Source organism: Clinocottus analis, unplaced genomic scaffold, assembly GCF_023055335.1.
Source record: "Clinocottus analis isolate CAN_PGR_092001 unplaced genomic scaffold, fCliAna1.0.p SCAF_14, whole genome shotgun sequence".
NCBI classification, from domain to species: domain Eukaryota; kingdom Metazoa; phylum Chordata; class Actinopteri; order Perciformes; family Cottidae; genus Clinocottus; species Clinocottus analis.
Genome location: NW_027175865.1, coordinates 9,675,705 through 9,691,778, shown reverse-complemented (window position 1 = coordinate 9,691,778; position 16,074 = coordinate 9,675,705). Strand labels below are relative to the sequence as shown.

Below are 16,074 nucleotides of genomic sequence, written 5' to 3'. Positions count from 1 at the left end.
CAGTGTATGAAAGTATATGTTCAATGACATGTTGACATTTCATTTCAGTTTGATTGTGTCTGAATTTATATAATCAGAAATCATTTGTATGATGTGTCGTAGACTTGCTCGGGCCCTGATTCCTTCTTTCAGGGATGTCTGATGTGAACTGTTCCCGGCTCTGTGCTGGCTAGAAGATCTGGTTGTTTGTTTCTCGACTGTGACACCAAAGTTTCTTAAATCTTTGCAGACGCTATCAGAAAATACAGAAGATAATGAAGCCCTGGTAAGCCCCGCCCCCAGCCGGGTAACGTCATTGGCTCTGTGCTCTTCCTAACCTGCTGGCCGAGTCTGCATGATTAAGAGCCCCAGTGCCTTAAGGGAAATGATATATGTATAACACAGCCACTTCCAGGCTTCCATTTCTAAATCACTGTCTCATTTAATCTTTTTGCATGTCATTTTTGGCAACAGACTCAAACAACTTCCTAATTCTTAAATACAGACTGAAAGAAAGCCAAGATTTATTTCTAAAAACCTAGTGAAATAAAATAAATTATGAATTTCTGTTTTTATTTACTGCTCAATAAAGTTTTATGTACTTTTGGTACAAGTCGTCCTGAACTAAATCTTGGCGTTCTTTACGCACGGTGATTATCTGTGTGCTCACTGAGAGGCTTTTAGCTACTTTTCTTACTTTCTCTTCAGCATTATTAGCCAGTAGCCTCTCACCACAGGAACATCACCCATCAACAAGGTTTCCATTACTCTCTCTAAGCTATCCTCTAATGTTATGATTTCATGTAGCATTATGTAGTCAACCACATGATGTCATCTACATGCCCAGTACCATATGCAAGAGTCTTTTTGCTCTTTGGGTTACTAAACACTCTTTAACCTCCTTTGTTCATTACCATGCTGCAACACTGACCCATAATGCTCTCTGTTGATCCACTTTAGGATAGATTCTATCTTGGAAACATACAACCTTCAATTTTATAATCCTTTGTGGTTGTTTTTTCTTGCTGAATCTGATAATGTTTCAGCTCTGCAGACTAACTTTAACATGCAATATGACACATGAAACTGCACCATCAGATTATTGCTCACAAGGAGTTTAGATGTAAAAATACATATTGTAACATATTGCATTGACTATAGCACTATAAGATTTGTATATTTTCATGTCCCCTTGACATCTTAAAAGTATGACAATAACAACATCAATGTTTCATAAAGAATGAACCAACAAAAGCCTGAACAGTGGAATGCCAAGATTAAACAGTAGAGGGCAATATTGTGAAACCCATAAATAGCATCTGAAAGTTTGATGCTCAACAGTTTTGTAACACAATACTATAAATAACTCAAAGCTGTCTAACCAACCATAAGTTATTCAACCTTTTTAAAATTATTTTAAAATGTCTCATTAAATTCTTCCAGTCGCTATGTGTCTATGATATAACAGCTGTTTAACGTGTTCCCTGCTTTGGCCTTCTGTATCTGAGGCAGAGTGATTCATTTCTCCTGATATTTGTGGTAACTGCATGACTTCACTCTGTTATGTAGCTTTCTGGTCCTGATTGAACGCCACACTGTTCTGCCCGGCTCCCGCTGGCCTTCTGACGGCCCCTGCTGTTTCTTGAAGGCCAGTCTGTCTGCACTGCATCGCAAACCTCTTTCCCATTTCGTCCTCTCTACCTGTTTTTCTATGTCTCTTTTCAGTAAGCCTGGTTGCAGAATGAATCCAATGATCCTCTGCCCTTTCTTCTCTTCTTGGCCACCCCTCTCTGTCTCTGCCGACCACTCATTCCCCCCTTATGTTCCAAGCCATCTGGGCTTTGCAGCTGTGTATTGCTTCAAGCCATCTGCTGGAGAGAAGTTTCCTATGGTCCGTGTGTGTGTTGTCTCGTAGTTTTGGTGACCTGCTGTCCTTCACTCTGACGGCCTTCGTGGAGCTGATGGACCACGGCATTGTTTCCTGGGACACTTTCTCTGTGGCCTTCATCAAGAAGGTCAGCCAATAAAATGTCTCAGTTCACAGAGCAAGGTTTTAAGTGGGAATTTGTTTACTTGCTCACAGCATAACAAGTATTTACTGGGAAAATTTAGATTTTACAGTCGTGTAATGTTTTTGTGATATTTGATTTTTTTTTTTGATGTGTGAAAATAACTAGGTGACATTTTTTTTCCCTTGAGAAGCTAATAAAGGAAAAAGCAAACAAGTGGTGTTCTACAGTCTGGTGATGATCTTAGTGAAAGGAAGTTGTAACACCATGTATAGTTGACATCTTTGCTAACAGATACTCCACTTAATACATAATTAGCTATATATGAAACGGCACATATAAAAAGCACAAGTTGTCAGTTTTGCTTTAAATTTATTTTCCAGAGTGCCAAAAATAAGTTTTTATTTTTTAGCTATTCTCGATTAACTTTCACTAGCGCTTTCTCTTTCAAGCATCACATCTTATACATGATTTATTGTTCGCTGCCGGTCCTTTAGTTCCCCTGCTCTGTCCTTCCCGCAGATCGCCAGCTACGTGAACAAGTCGGCCATGGACACGGCAGTGCTGCAGCGCTCCCTGGCCATCCTGGAGTCCATGGTGCTCAACAGTCAAGATCTTTACCACAAGGTGGCGCAGGAGATCACCATCGGGCAGCTCATCCCACATCTCCAAGGGTAAGCGGATCAGTAGGCTGTGTGAATGCTTACTTTGATCGATCCCTCTTTGGAATGTTACATTGTGATAATTGCATTTTAAACCACACATGTTGGTGATGATAATCTGCTTATATATTATTATGTTCAGTTGATATTCTTGCGTGTGCTATTTTCTTTTTCCAGGACTGATCAAGATATTCAGACCTACACTATTGCTGTCATCAATGCTCTCTTCCTCAAAGCTCCTGAGGAGAAGAGACAGGTGAGGCTGCAGTGTGCACAAACAGCACTTACTGCATACAGCATACTGTGTGGTACATCTGTATCATGATGTAGTGAGTGAGCTTTACATGACACATTTACATCTGAATACATCAGCGTTTTTGTACTGTGCCTGTAATTGTATATCATGTGTTTTGTGTTTAGTGAAACAGTCAAATTTATGTGAACAGTAGGGACTAAAAGCACAACAAACTCCCTCATCCCCTACTTTCTCTCCATTCCTCTCCTCAGGAGTGACATGCATGTGAGATGCTCTCATTTCTCCACTCATCCCTCTCCGTCCCTCTCTCACCTATGTCACGCTTTGTCCCATAGATAATCCCATGTTCCCTTGAATCGGCATCATAAGGTCCAGCAATGGGCTTTGACATTAATAATGAATGATGCTAACCCACAGCGTTTCTCCAATGCAGCAAAGTTATAGACACGCCAGGCAGAAATAAGCTCCACAGCATCACTGCATACAGACCGTAGCGCCCGCAGATGTTGCAGTGCTTCTTTTTTTTCTGATGCCAAATGTGCAATTTTTTAAATTTCATATCCTATTCATGTGGTTGGTTGGCAGCAACTTTATTGGGTTGTTTTAAGTGAACAACATGTCCTCTTGCTCAGGTGCAGTCATGTCTGGTAATGTAAGTTTATTGCAGACATTTTAATTCCGGCACAGAGGCCCTTTTATAATGTGACGTTATGGAATAGTACCTGATCATCGTGTCAGGTTCTTTTTATGAGTAGATATATCACAGATGACACATTTTAAAGCATGCAAGGGGCTAACGACATTATATTGGTTCTCAGTTTGTGTGTGTCTTAAAGAATGGATGACAGTGTGTGTGCATGGTAAGGATTCGATCATCAGTAAAGCTATTCTTATGACCCCCCTTAGTGTCCCACCATTCTGCTGACTCCGTTACCCCTCCCTCCTCCTCCTCCTCCTCCTCTTCCTACAAGCTGCACCACTGACAGAAAATTATTTTTTGAACCTCCTCTCAGACTCTTGTTTTTTCACATTCACTCACTCACCATCTCTGTCTCTGACTTTGTTTCCTCACTGCACACGATATGGTAGGTTGATGAGCACATTGTGGACATCCTAAATTGTCACCTGACAGTAAGTGCACCCTTGATCAGCACACTTTGTAGTTTGCACTGTAGAAGGCATCAGTTAGCACATTTATTATCCATTTTTAAGATTAAGTTATTCTTTTGGGATGGCTTTCTTATTTCATACGGCAGGTCACTGCATACTTTACAGTATGCTGTGGCAGTTTCTGTTTATTTTGCCCGGATTCATTTCTCATATCAACATATATATATATATATATATATATATATATATATATATATATATATATATATATATATATATATATATATATATATATATATATATATATATATATATATATAAATTATGTTTCGTTATATTCTATATAAATTGTTTCTCTCCCTCTCTACTCTTTCTCTCCCTCCCTTTCATTTTTCCTCTATAGGAGATGGCCCATATTCTTGCCCAGAAACAGCTGCGCTCCATCATTCTCAGTGTAAGTCTAACCATGCCCTTCTCCTCTCCATTGATCCCCTGTGGCTCTCTGTTTGTTTTTCTCTGTTTGGGTTCATGCCTCAGCACCAGTGTGATACCAGAAAGGAAAATGACACCTGCCACTTCTCCCCTTGTCTCACTTTGCTGGTTATCATCTACTGTACTTGCTGTCTCCCACTTGTTCCCCTTTCTCTCTTTCATCCTCCACCTTGTTTAAGCTCATTTCTCCCTCCTGTTCCTGCATCTGACTTATGTTTTCTAATCCTCCTGATTTACTCCCAAATCCTCTTATTATCCATCTTTATCTCAAACCGCCTCCCTCCAAAATCCCTGTCTCGTCTCTCTGACCCCAAAATCCGTCCTCTCACCTTTGACTTGTATTTGCACATCTAACACCTCCACTCCCCTCTCCGCCCCCCTCTTTCTCCTGCTCTTCTACCTCCCCTCCTTTCTCTTCCTCCTCTGTTTGTCCTTCACACGGTGTAGAACGTGATTCGGAGCCCCACACCCATCAACGATGAGATGTCCCACCAGCTGTACGTCCTGCAAGTGCTCACCTTCAACCTGCTGGAGGACCGCATGATGACCAAGATGGATCCCCAGGACCAGGTGGGGTAACTGTGACAAAATAATTGATGGATGAAGAGATGTACAAATAGAGAAATGCCAAAAAGGGAAAGAAGGGAACATCATTATCCTCAAACTAATTAAAAACATATAATAAACACAGATTTGGTCACTAGCTGACTTGTAGTGCTTCATTTCACAGACATGTCAGAAAGGAATGTAATGTGTAACAACTTCAATAATGCTGGAAATATTATATATGTATGCTATTGTCAACAAACCCTATTAACCAAAACCACTTCTACTGCTTTAGTTTTGGCAACATTGTCATGAATACAGTGCATGTATGTGGAATTGACCTCCGAGCACATTCATCATAATGAAGTAACAATTGATTGAGCTCTATGGCTCAGAGAAGTGAGTTATATGAGGCTTTGGCTACATGAAGTACTTACCAAGGGATCAATTTTTAGAAAGGATCAATTCAATGTTTGTTTTTTCACCAGACTTTTCTTGACATAAATATTAAGGAGTCAGAAAATGCCTGTTTAACTGTAGCCAACATCACACAAGACACTTTAGAGAACCGTTTCAGTAAGAAAAAAATAGACGGTTTCATCCGGTTATTTTAGGTTGCCCAAGTAATAATAACAGTGGAGAGTCGTGGTGGTTGTCAAGATTGCCTTGGGCACTGCAAGACCCCAGACAGCGGAGACGAGGCTGAAGCATTCTGAAATTACAAAATGGTGAATGGAAGAAAAGACAGATTGACGTATGAGCAGCACTTTAATATTCTTCTCTGCATGTTCAGGCTCAGAGGGACATCATCTTTGAGCTGCGGAGAATCGCCTTTGACGTGGAATGTGAGCCCAACAACGGTGGCAGCACCGAGAAACGCAAGTCCATGTACACCCGCGACTACAAGAAGCTCGGCTTCATTGTAAGTTTGGCATGTGTTTCAAAGGGTCACATAAGATGTACTCGTTCTCTCATGACGATCTCTGGCTACTACACACATATACACACACACACATACACACACACACACACACACACACACACACAACTACTTATTTAGTTTCTAATTACTTGAAAATAAGCCACCGTAGTCCTACTTGCACTCAGGAAAAGTTTCAGTTGGTGGCAATCTGCAACATCTCTGCTAGAAAAAAGTAACTCCAGGAGTGACTCAAGATGTCCCATCCATGTAGTGGAGCAGAAGTATAACACTTTTTACCACTAGTTTGTATTTGTTGCTTTGTGTTTATGTATGTTGATCCTCGTTCTCTCTTACTCATCTTAATATAAAGTATTTCATTCTTTTTAGTCTCACTCACTTTGTCCCCAAAATGTGTTTTCTTTTCTACTTTCTTTCTCATCTGTGAACCTTCAACAATGATCAAGTTGTAATGTACTGTATATGCGAGTGTGTGTTGTATGCCACAGTCTAACTATAGCATAAGAACTTGAATTAAACCCACTGTGGCTTGGTGTAAACCCAAAGCTGTTTCGAGGCTCTTCCCACTGCAGTGTGCTCGGTAAAGATAAAGGCAGTCGGACTGCCTTGTCTCCACTAGTGCGGAGAAAACACACCCAAAAATCCTTAGTCTGCTTTCCATGCTCGACAGCGCACACACACACACACACACACACACACACACACGCACACACACTTATCACTGCTGACATAATTTGTTTTCCTTATAATGCCTTCAGGTTTTTTAATGAGGGATCGTTTCACATACTGGAATATTTTTCACTCGTCCACATGACATTTTTTTTTAAGATATGCATGGCCCTGCGTGTCTGTATCTGTTTTAAGCCCGTAAATTTGCTTCCTGTCAGATAGAATTACAAAAGTGATGAGCCAGATCTCAGTGTCCTCCAGTCCTCTTTCATCCTCTGCTTTCATCTCTCCTCTTCCCATTGCTTTTCTCTTCAACATCCTGTCTCATCTTTTTAAACTCAAGATTAGCTTCAGAGTGATGTGTTTGCATGTGTATCTGTGGATTTAATCATTAGTCGACTGAATTTTCTGCGATGTCTGGAAAGAATTTATTCTGATGGACTATGACAGCACAGACAGAATCTATCTGCATATCTCATACAATATTCAGATGTTAAGGGAGGGAGTCGTGTTGATAGAGAAATGTGAGGAATGTTGTAGCAAAGTTTGGAGTTTGTTTCTTAACATTTTGGGTATTGGTGGTTTTAGGCCAAACTAAGTGTTGTATACTTGAAGTGTTTTACTGACCATTTTTAAAGGATAAAGACAGTTTGTAGATTGATTTACTGCTGTACTTTCTAAGTATGAATCAATTTCAAATGTATTAATTAATTTCTATTCAAGATAGCTTTACTATCCAAGAGGTCATGTTCTTTTGGGGCATGAGACAAAACCTATGAATGAGTGTAAAATTGTTTGTTTATTTGATAACCTAACAATCATATATAGATCAGATTGACAGCTTTCTGGACAGAGCTAATAAACAATCAATCACACTGAAAATAAAGTGATGACGTTAGTTCTTTTTCAGCAGGGATTGCTTTATTAAAGATCTCCTCAGAGGTGATCTTCTCCTGCATCAAGGCCATTTTGACATCCGGAGAGTTGACGCTGATGAGAAATTTCTGTATTTCTGTTTTGTCGCACACGTTTTAAACGGGAGGGGATACGTTGGGAAAAAAAGCTTTTGTCATGTACCTCAGTGAACGAATTAGAAGTTCAACCAATATTTGAATGAAAATGTCATTAAAGATGGATGGATGGTTGGATGGATGGAGTTATACTTTATTAAAAATGTGTTTGTGGCAGCAGCATCAAAAACAAAAAAAACCCACAATATATACAGCAAAACAACAGCAGAGTGTCTTTAAATTAAACTAAAGAAGTGCAAAAATGCAAATTTATATGAAGTGTATTTAAGTACAGCATGTACACTGACTAACTAAACAGCAAAAGCCGTGCAAGGGCTACTGATGTTGATTCAATTGATGGAGCATCTGGCCAGAAACCTATACTTAGCATGCCAGGCCACTGTGGATCAAATCCAGTCACACCACAATCACACAGTCCCAAAAGAGAAGAGTAATGGAGTACCTTTTCTAAGAAAATATCATCATCTGCAAGTTGATATTCATACTGCAGTCTACTTGAAAAGTTGGAATACTGCACTTTATAGTTTGTGAGTCTTGAACCTCAAGTTGTGAGTAAACGGTTTGTTCTGTGTTACTCTACTCCCATTGTGATTGTCTGACTTTTGCTTTGTGTTGGAAGAAAATCGCACATTTAATGGATCATACCAAGAAGCATAAAAGTAAAAAAAAAAAGGTTTGGTGAAATAAAATGCATGTCTCCCCGTCCTCTGCCTCTTAGAACCATGTGAATCCAGCTGTGGATTTCACCCAGATCCCTCCAGGCATGCTGGCGCTGGATAACATGTTGTATTTTGCCAGACACCACCAGGACGCCTACATCAGGGTGAGCATGCACACACACTCTTTCATGTGCAGTTCTATCCCATGTGGACACACACTCACACTCACACACACACACACACACACACACACACACACACACACACACACACACACACACACATCTACATAGACACACACACACACACTGCTCAGTGCATTCTATGGGGTCATAGTCCGCCTCGTCACCTCCACTTCCTACCAAACCTTCTTCCCTCCAGCTCATCCGCTTGTTTGTAGTTTCTGGCTCGTTCCCAAATTTTATTTCAGCTAAAACTGCCTTTCATGAAGTTGCGCAGCACAGACGATATAAATGATTAAATTCCTTTTACTGTCAGTCCCTGACTCCTGGTAGTTTAGAATAACTACAGTGTAGTGTTGGGATTGTCTGCAATGGCATGCCGTTGTCCAGATTGGTGATTAGCGTTTGAGTTTCCACTTAATTCAGGTTAGTTTGAAACATTTTATTGCAGTTGTCCAGCATTCTATTATAATTATCCCATTTATTGTGTGTGTACTTTAATAATGTGAGTGTGTGACTCTGTCGCTGGGTTAAAATGCGAGAAAATAGATGTCTTGGTAGTAGTGTCAACTCAGCCCTTATCAGTCAACCAGAGGTAGGAAACACAGCCTCCAATTTCCTAAATTAAACTGTCACCAGTTAAAATGATTGGGACCTTAATGGCCTCATTTATGGCACAATGCCAACATACACATATTTAGAGTGAATATTTTTTGCTGTTGAGATGTCATTCCCTGTCTTCGGGCTTTCAAGCAGGTTAGCAGGTCAGATAACCATAATTACATTGTGTTTTATGAAAATGGCTTTTCAAGCTGACACCAGCCACCGTGAATCAATACAAAAATGTTTTACCTATACTATTAACCACAAAGCACTCTGAGAGTGCGAACCTAATGCTGAGGCCTCAGGAGTCTTTTACATATATAATGTTGCAGTGGACCCACTTATAGCCAAAGTGGCATCACATTTTCAGGATGAATCAGAGTTTTTGTTCCTTCATTGGCACATCTGTTATGGTATTCAGAGAGTAAATGCACCAAAACACGTCATTAAATATTCAACCACGTCTTTTTTAACGTAGTCCTGACAGTTCTTGTCTGGCTTATGTGATTGTTTGTGTTTCTAGATCGTCCTGGAGAACAGCAGTCGAGAAGACAAGCACGAGTGTCCGTTTGGCCGTAGCAGCATTGAGCTGACCAAGATGCTGTGTGAGATCCTCAAAGTGGGCGAGCTACGTAAGTCTAAATAAGCAAACTTCCGCTCTCAAACTACTGTTGCTGATAGATCTGCTGATTTTGCTTACAGTTTTTGCTGAGTGAGCATACTGAGTAGAAAATAGCTCAGGCACTGCTTTGCCCAGAGATGTATATACTTATATACATAAAAACACAAACATCTCTTCCCACAGCCTCACAAATACACAGCTTTCCTTCCTGTTACGACGAAAGCAGCCATTATATTCAGTAATTGTGCCGCAAGGAGTTCATTATTTAGTGATGCACCTCGCCCCCATTGAGCCCCTTTCAGTCTAATATACCGCCTCTGAGAGGCACACTGTGCAGAGAAAGAGACGCTGTGCCCACGTCCACTCCAAATTGATGTGCCCTTTTCATTTGTCTTTACTTGTTTAAATAGGCGAGTTGGTCTCAGTTGGTCCCAGACTGACCCCTGTAGCTCCCTGTAGGGAGGGAGACGGCATTTATAGCTCGTTTAAAACTGATGTGGCCTTTTCATTTGCTCATATCTTCTTTTTTTTCATGGAGGATTTAGACTTTAGGCTGCATTGCAGGGCTATTCATTCTGGTCTGCACATTTCTGGCAGGGACATTGGACTTTTGTCCATGATAGAATAGTGTCCACTCGTGTATCTGTGCCGTTCAAAATGCTCAAAGAAATGGCATCCCAATTATCTCATCTGTTTTTAACGTTGCTGATAAGAGTGCCGGGCTAGGTTTCAATACTAGACACAAAGGTGCAGGAATACTTTTAAAAATGTCTTAGCGTTGTAATTTTCCTGTCCCTCTTTTAATATGAATTTTAATATGAATCTGCTCTAATGCTTAATGTGTCCACCTTCCACATCACATTCTGAGCACATAGTCACATAGGCAAATGGATTTAGATGTTTTATTTAAACCACAAACTATATTCAGTTTATAGATGGATGTCTGTCTCTTTAATTGGACTAAAACCCTCTCTTCCTCTGCCCGGTCTCTGTATCAGATTGTGTACCAATATGTTTGGTTATTGATAGCATGACATCTGAGTTGGATGACATATAGTTTAAAATGTATCCAGCTCCCACTCGTCTGTCAATCCACTTTGTGCTGCAGTTGAAGGGTTGAAGAAGCTGTTTATTGGCATGAGTTTAATACACTCTCAAACAGCTTTTCTGTATCATATCCTGTCAAAAGCAAGGCCTTTAAATATGATATAAACAGTTTGATATACTAACTTATATACGTACTTTGATTGGCTATTATTTGCAGATAAAATCTGTCAACCAATACATTGGTCATGCTCTAGTAACTCCTGCGGTGATGTGAGTTTTCCATATTTATGTGATCTGGTTGCTCTTTAGTCTTGATTCTGTGTTTTTGTACAGCTACTTGTGCCTGGGATGTTTATTTTCTGTGCAGTGGGTCTCAGGGCATTATTTTTATTCTGAGTGTCTCATTAGTTTTTTTACCCAAATGGGCTTTACTGCACATGTCCTTTTGATCCTCTCTCTTCGTGGAGCAACATGTCTTCCCTTCAGTCTCTCTTAGAAATATTGCTTTGACCTCATTCATATCCTAATGCAGATTAAGCAACCAGACTTGTCCCAAAATGGGGAGACAGTTTGATCTCTTTGGCTTTTCTAAGCATGTCGTTGAAGGCTTATGCAATAGAGCAACAATATTTAGCATGAATGCCAGGCTATCATTATGAGTAAGACTTTGTTTTTTAAAAACTTCAAATAAATAGAGCTGGGCCAAGTGTGGGATTTTACATAATTTACTCCAAAGAATATGCGACTGACCTACAACATATTCTAAATTACTGTTTTCTTTTTCCCCTCAACAAATAGCATTTATTCATAATATTAATAATAGAATATTAATAATTATTATTATTAATATTAAGATGAAGAATGCATTATTGTATGATACTAAAATGTCCCTGCAAGACTGATTGCTGGAGTTGATTTCCAGCAGTGACCTTGACTCGTAGTTCTGGTCCTTTTTATTGCCAGTGGCTGTGTATTGTCCTCTTTACTGAGACGGTTCGCCTGGGAGACCGAACCTACCATTAATATTTATGGTGTGTGTGTGTGTGTGTGTGTGTGTGTGTGTGTGTATAAAATGGTGGGACAGATAAGAATTGCTACAATGAATCTATAACCTGCAGAGAAGGACTTATCTGTATAGATACTGTCTGCTGCTGTAATAACAGCACGTGCACCTGGTTTAAGACATGACAGGATTCACAAGTTGGTCATCTAAGGGCAAACAGTTGAAAAGCTATATGCAAAAAGAATAAAATGCAACAAATCCCTTGAAGGAAATCACAGAGGACCAGAGAGGAAAGACAACATTTTGACAGATGTTCCTATCCATCTTTGTCCAGTAAATATTTGCACACGCTTGCCCTCACTGCACATTATATGTATCTCATCCTTATGGGAGGAATTCATTACGTCCCAAAGTAGTCATAAGCCGCACTGCATCTTCTCTTGGAGATGTCCACGTGCATTTTTACACACCCTCTCCATTTGTCCCGCTGACAATAACGGGGACTAATGAATGTCTGAGTAGGATGAATGTAACATAGGCCAGTCAGGTGCTTTTTAATGTTCGGTGAGTTAGAAAAACTGTGTAAGTGTGTAATGTAGAGGTATGAGCATGCTTTGTCCCAGAGGAAGGCAGGGATGAATGTGAGTCTCAGCTCTACGCCAACTGTCATCATTCGATTGACCTTTTTAGCAGCGAAACAATGAAATGCCCGACACTAACAAGGATGTTGGAAGGTGTGTCTCGGTCTCTGTATAATTTTTAGCAGCTCTGATAGTGTGGTATTTGAGTCTGAGTAATATTAGAAACTGCGGTGCATTATTTAACTAATAACACAGAGTGTAACAGTGACATTTCAGGCTTATTTTTATTGGAGGGGGCGGGGGGTTGTATCTGCATCAAAGCTCCCCTGAAATTTGGTCCACTGCTATAGTCCAGATTAAAATATCTTAACTTTTGGATAGATTGCCGTTCTAATTTTGTTCTATTGGGGCTTTTGGTGATCTCTCTTTCCCCCAGCACCACCTTCAGGTGTGTATTTTAGTGAAAGATTGCGACAGCCATTGGCCTTTATTACGTTTTTTCCAATAACATTAATGATAACTCTGTTTTGTTCATATGTCTGTGTAAGGCAAGGAGACGCATGCTCAGCTAGATATAATAAAATTAAATTCATCATTGACAGCTGTGCTTTTCCTACTGTGACTTTTATTAAAAAGACTCAATGGATGAGTTGCTTTAAAAATTGTAACAGACCTTCATGGCCGCCTCAGGATTAATTGCAAAAATGTGGTGATCCTCTTGACTTCTCATTCAGTGCCACCATCAGGCAAACGTCAATTTGTCCAATACTTTAGTTTGTAACCAAATATCTGCAACATAAGTACTTCATGTTTAGGGCAAATGGCTTATGTTAGCATGCCGTCGAGATAGAGGCACCCTTTAAATATTTAATAGATCAAAGCAAAACCGTGACGCAAAGCTCCTGCTGGACACTGAACACTTAGTTAAAGTATTTTGTATTTATACATTAGAAAAAGTAATAATAGTCTTTAAGAAAATGTTTTTTTGAAATTAGCACACATCCCTGGAAGTGAAATAAAGTAAAGTTCATGTAAGCTTTTTTATATTCTTACATTTCCCCCTTTGTTCTCCCCACCCTTTATGTGGATACAATAAGTAGAAAGAGACATGTAATAAATGGTGACAGTGTTGATGTCTTCGTGGCTCATTGGCTCTCCGTCTGTGTGGCTCTGGCACTCCTCTGGTTTCCTTACACGGATAAAATGCAGAGGGATTCTGGATTTGCCGGTGGCTGTTGAAATTGCCGTCCTTCCCTGCTTGACTCCTCAAGCTCTGTGAAGTTACATTTTCCTCACTCTTCATGCTCTTTCTTTCAAGCGCACTCTTTTTTTTGTTCCATCTCACTGTGTCTCAAGAACAGATATGTAATTATTTCTTTGGCTTTCAAGCTCTGTTTTTTTTTTCTTTTGGAATTTAGCAAAAATGACACCCGTCTTAAAGCAAGTGGCATCTTACCATTTTCAATTGAATAACATCGAAGCCACTCAAGAGTCTGGCTTAACAATTGTCTCACTGCTCCTTCAGGCCAAGGGATTATACATTTTCCATTTAACGCTGTCCTCGTTTTGAGATGTTTTGACATTTTTCCCTTTCGGTTGTTGAGATATTTAATTTCTATGCAGATGTGGTCTTGAGAAAGGAGGCAGCGGAGCTTGTTTGATTGCATCAGTTGTCAATGGTGCCGGATTCTACATAATTCAGAACTCCATTCAGGTGTCTCTCTCTCCCGGTTTCCCCTCGCTCTCTCTCTCACCATCTTCCATTACTTCAAACCCTTTCTGTTTCTCATGTATTGTTGTCCTGCCTCATATCCTAAAAGATTAATTGTCGTGCCATGTTTCTGCTACAACACGGGGCTTAATGGAATCCAAGCCGTGACTTTTCAGACTCTCCTGTTTAAGCCGGTCCATGGAATATTCATGAAGTTATTCAGAAAAGGGCCAGGCGGGGTGACTAATGGCCCTGCTTGAGGATTCACGGTGTTGCATCTTGTTGCTGAGATGGAGAGCCGGGTGGTGAATCATGGCTGGTCCGGGCATGGACACACACATGCTAACAGAAGACCACACACACACACACACATATGTAAAATTGCACAGTGTGAGATTGAAATGCTGTGATGTGTTTGGACTGGCCCATAGTGTGTCAGTGAGATCCAGTTTTAGCACACGTGGACTGAGACTTACTGTTAACGCTCACAGGCATGGTCAAAATAAAATGTCAAGTCCGGGCGTGCAGTTGGAGTTGAATAGAAATCAAATTATTATGAATATCAAATTATACATCTTTAAAATGAAAGAGAAACAAATGTTTTTTTGAGTTTATCATGAACAAAGGAATAGTTTGTATACGTTTGTAAAGATGAGATTCAAGGAGATGCTTTCCGGCACCACAGGCACTCGAACATGTAACATCAAACACACAAGACAAAGTTTTGCTTGGGAACTGAGATATTAAAGTGCAGTAAACATGATCATAATTAACACCCCATACAGGACTGCAGAGAGGTATAATCTTCTGCACGATTATTTGGAGACTTTTGGATTTTCTTTTACACCTCGAAAACGTTTAAGCCTATATGGGGGCAAGTTTTTAATAGAGTTTGAATAGAGTATCACTTTAATAGGATTAATTACATGTCTGACCCAGTGAGAGAGACGTCTTTCCCACATGCTGACAAGTCATTACATTATCCTGTAATTAATATGATACATGAGCCATTGCTTTGGGCAAAATATGGGAAAAGAATATGACTTGCTATTAGGTCTTGTTCCATATTTGTTTTTGAATCTAAAGAGGTTTATGAAACATGAAGGAAGGACAAGCTTAATTCTAGTGAATTAAATTTAGCTCTTGCTATGTTTGTGTCCTATTTCATTTATCATTTCAGAGAGCTCTCTCTGTAAGCTGTTGCTTCCACTAACGAAGTGTCAGTGGGATGAGAATTTGTGTCCGACATCAAACATTAGTATGCTAATGAGCTCATTTGAAATGACTCGTTAAGTCTCAAGGTTTTAGCTGCTAATCCCTCCCGCAGGTCTCCTTCCATGATTCAGGAGAGAAGTGGATGATGGCGAGGGGAGGAAAGGCCAAGCGTAGAATCCTAAGTATCCCTCAAGTCGTGACATGAGAAGCTATCTGCAGCCAGTTGGAGCTTTGTGTTAAAAGAGGGGAATCCATGGGTTTTCCTTCTGGTAGCCTCGGGCATACACCAGCAAAAGTTTTTTCTAAATTGCGGGGCACAAATAACAACACACTTGACAGATGACTCCTTGAGAATCTCCAGTTTTGAGCATCCTTGTAGTTTTTTAGACATTCTCGTCCCCTGTCGACTCTCAGCAACCCTTGGTGAATTGAAGTGGTGCGGTGGATGCAACATCACCCAGCAGATGACAGTGCTGCCACTTAATGCTGTGTACTCTGAGCTTCTTGGAAGTAATTTACCAACAAACTCTCACCAACTTGTCTCCTTAAAACGTTTTCTTTCCTTCAGAAACTACACACCGCGCTCTCAACAAACTAAAGCCGTTTTCCCAAAAGGCCCCTTACTGGCAGACCTTGTCAAAGATGAAATCAGACAAAACTGTTTTAACATGAATAAACAATGGAGTCTTGCAGAGAAAGCTGAGATCTTGTAATAGGAAAAAAATGTTTGCAATTTATTCACTTTCCTGACAAAACC

At 40.1% G+C, this 16,074-nt stretch overlaps 1 protein-coding gene across 3 annotated transcripts in view; it reads left to right on the top strand.

Moving 5' to 3' along the window:
- elmo1 (engulfment and cell motility 1 (ced-12 homolog, C. elegans)) overlaps nucleotides 1-16,074 on the top strand; it is a 91,635-nt gene that overhangs the window by 39,137 nt on the left and 36,424 nt on the right. For 2 of the 3 annotated variants that reach the window (XM_068575432.1, XM_068575433.1), the window contains exons 7-16: nucleotides 230-265; nucleotides 1,895-1,994; nucleotides 2,511-2,662; nucleotides 2,828-2,906; nucleotides 3,996-4,037; nucleotides 4,420-4,470; nucleotides 4,956-5,078; nucleotides 5,848-5,976; nucleotides 8,413-8,517; nucleotides 9,662-9,770. In XM_068575432.1, the coding sequence (XP_068431533.1) occupies nucleotides 230-265; nucleotides 1,895-1,994; nucleotides 2,511-2,662; nucleotides 2,828-2,906; nucleotides 3,996-4,037; nucleotides 4,420-4,470; nucleotides 4,956-5,078; nucleotides 5,848-5,976; nucleotides 8,413-8,517; nucleotides 9,662-9,770 (926 nt within the window). The remainder of the gene's footprint in view (nucleotides 1-229; nucleotides 266-1,894; nucleotides 1,995-2,510; nucleotides 2,663-2,827; nucleotides 2,907-3,995; nucleotides 4,038-4,419; nucleotides 4,471-4,955; nucleotides 5,079-5,847; nucleotides 5,977-8,412; nucleotides 8,518-9,661; nucleotides 9,771-16,074) is intronic. The other variant, XM_068575434.1, reaches the window with a different exon arrangement.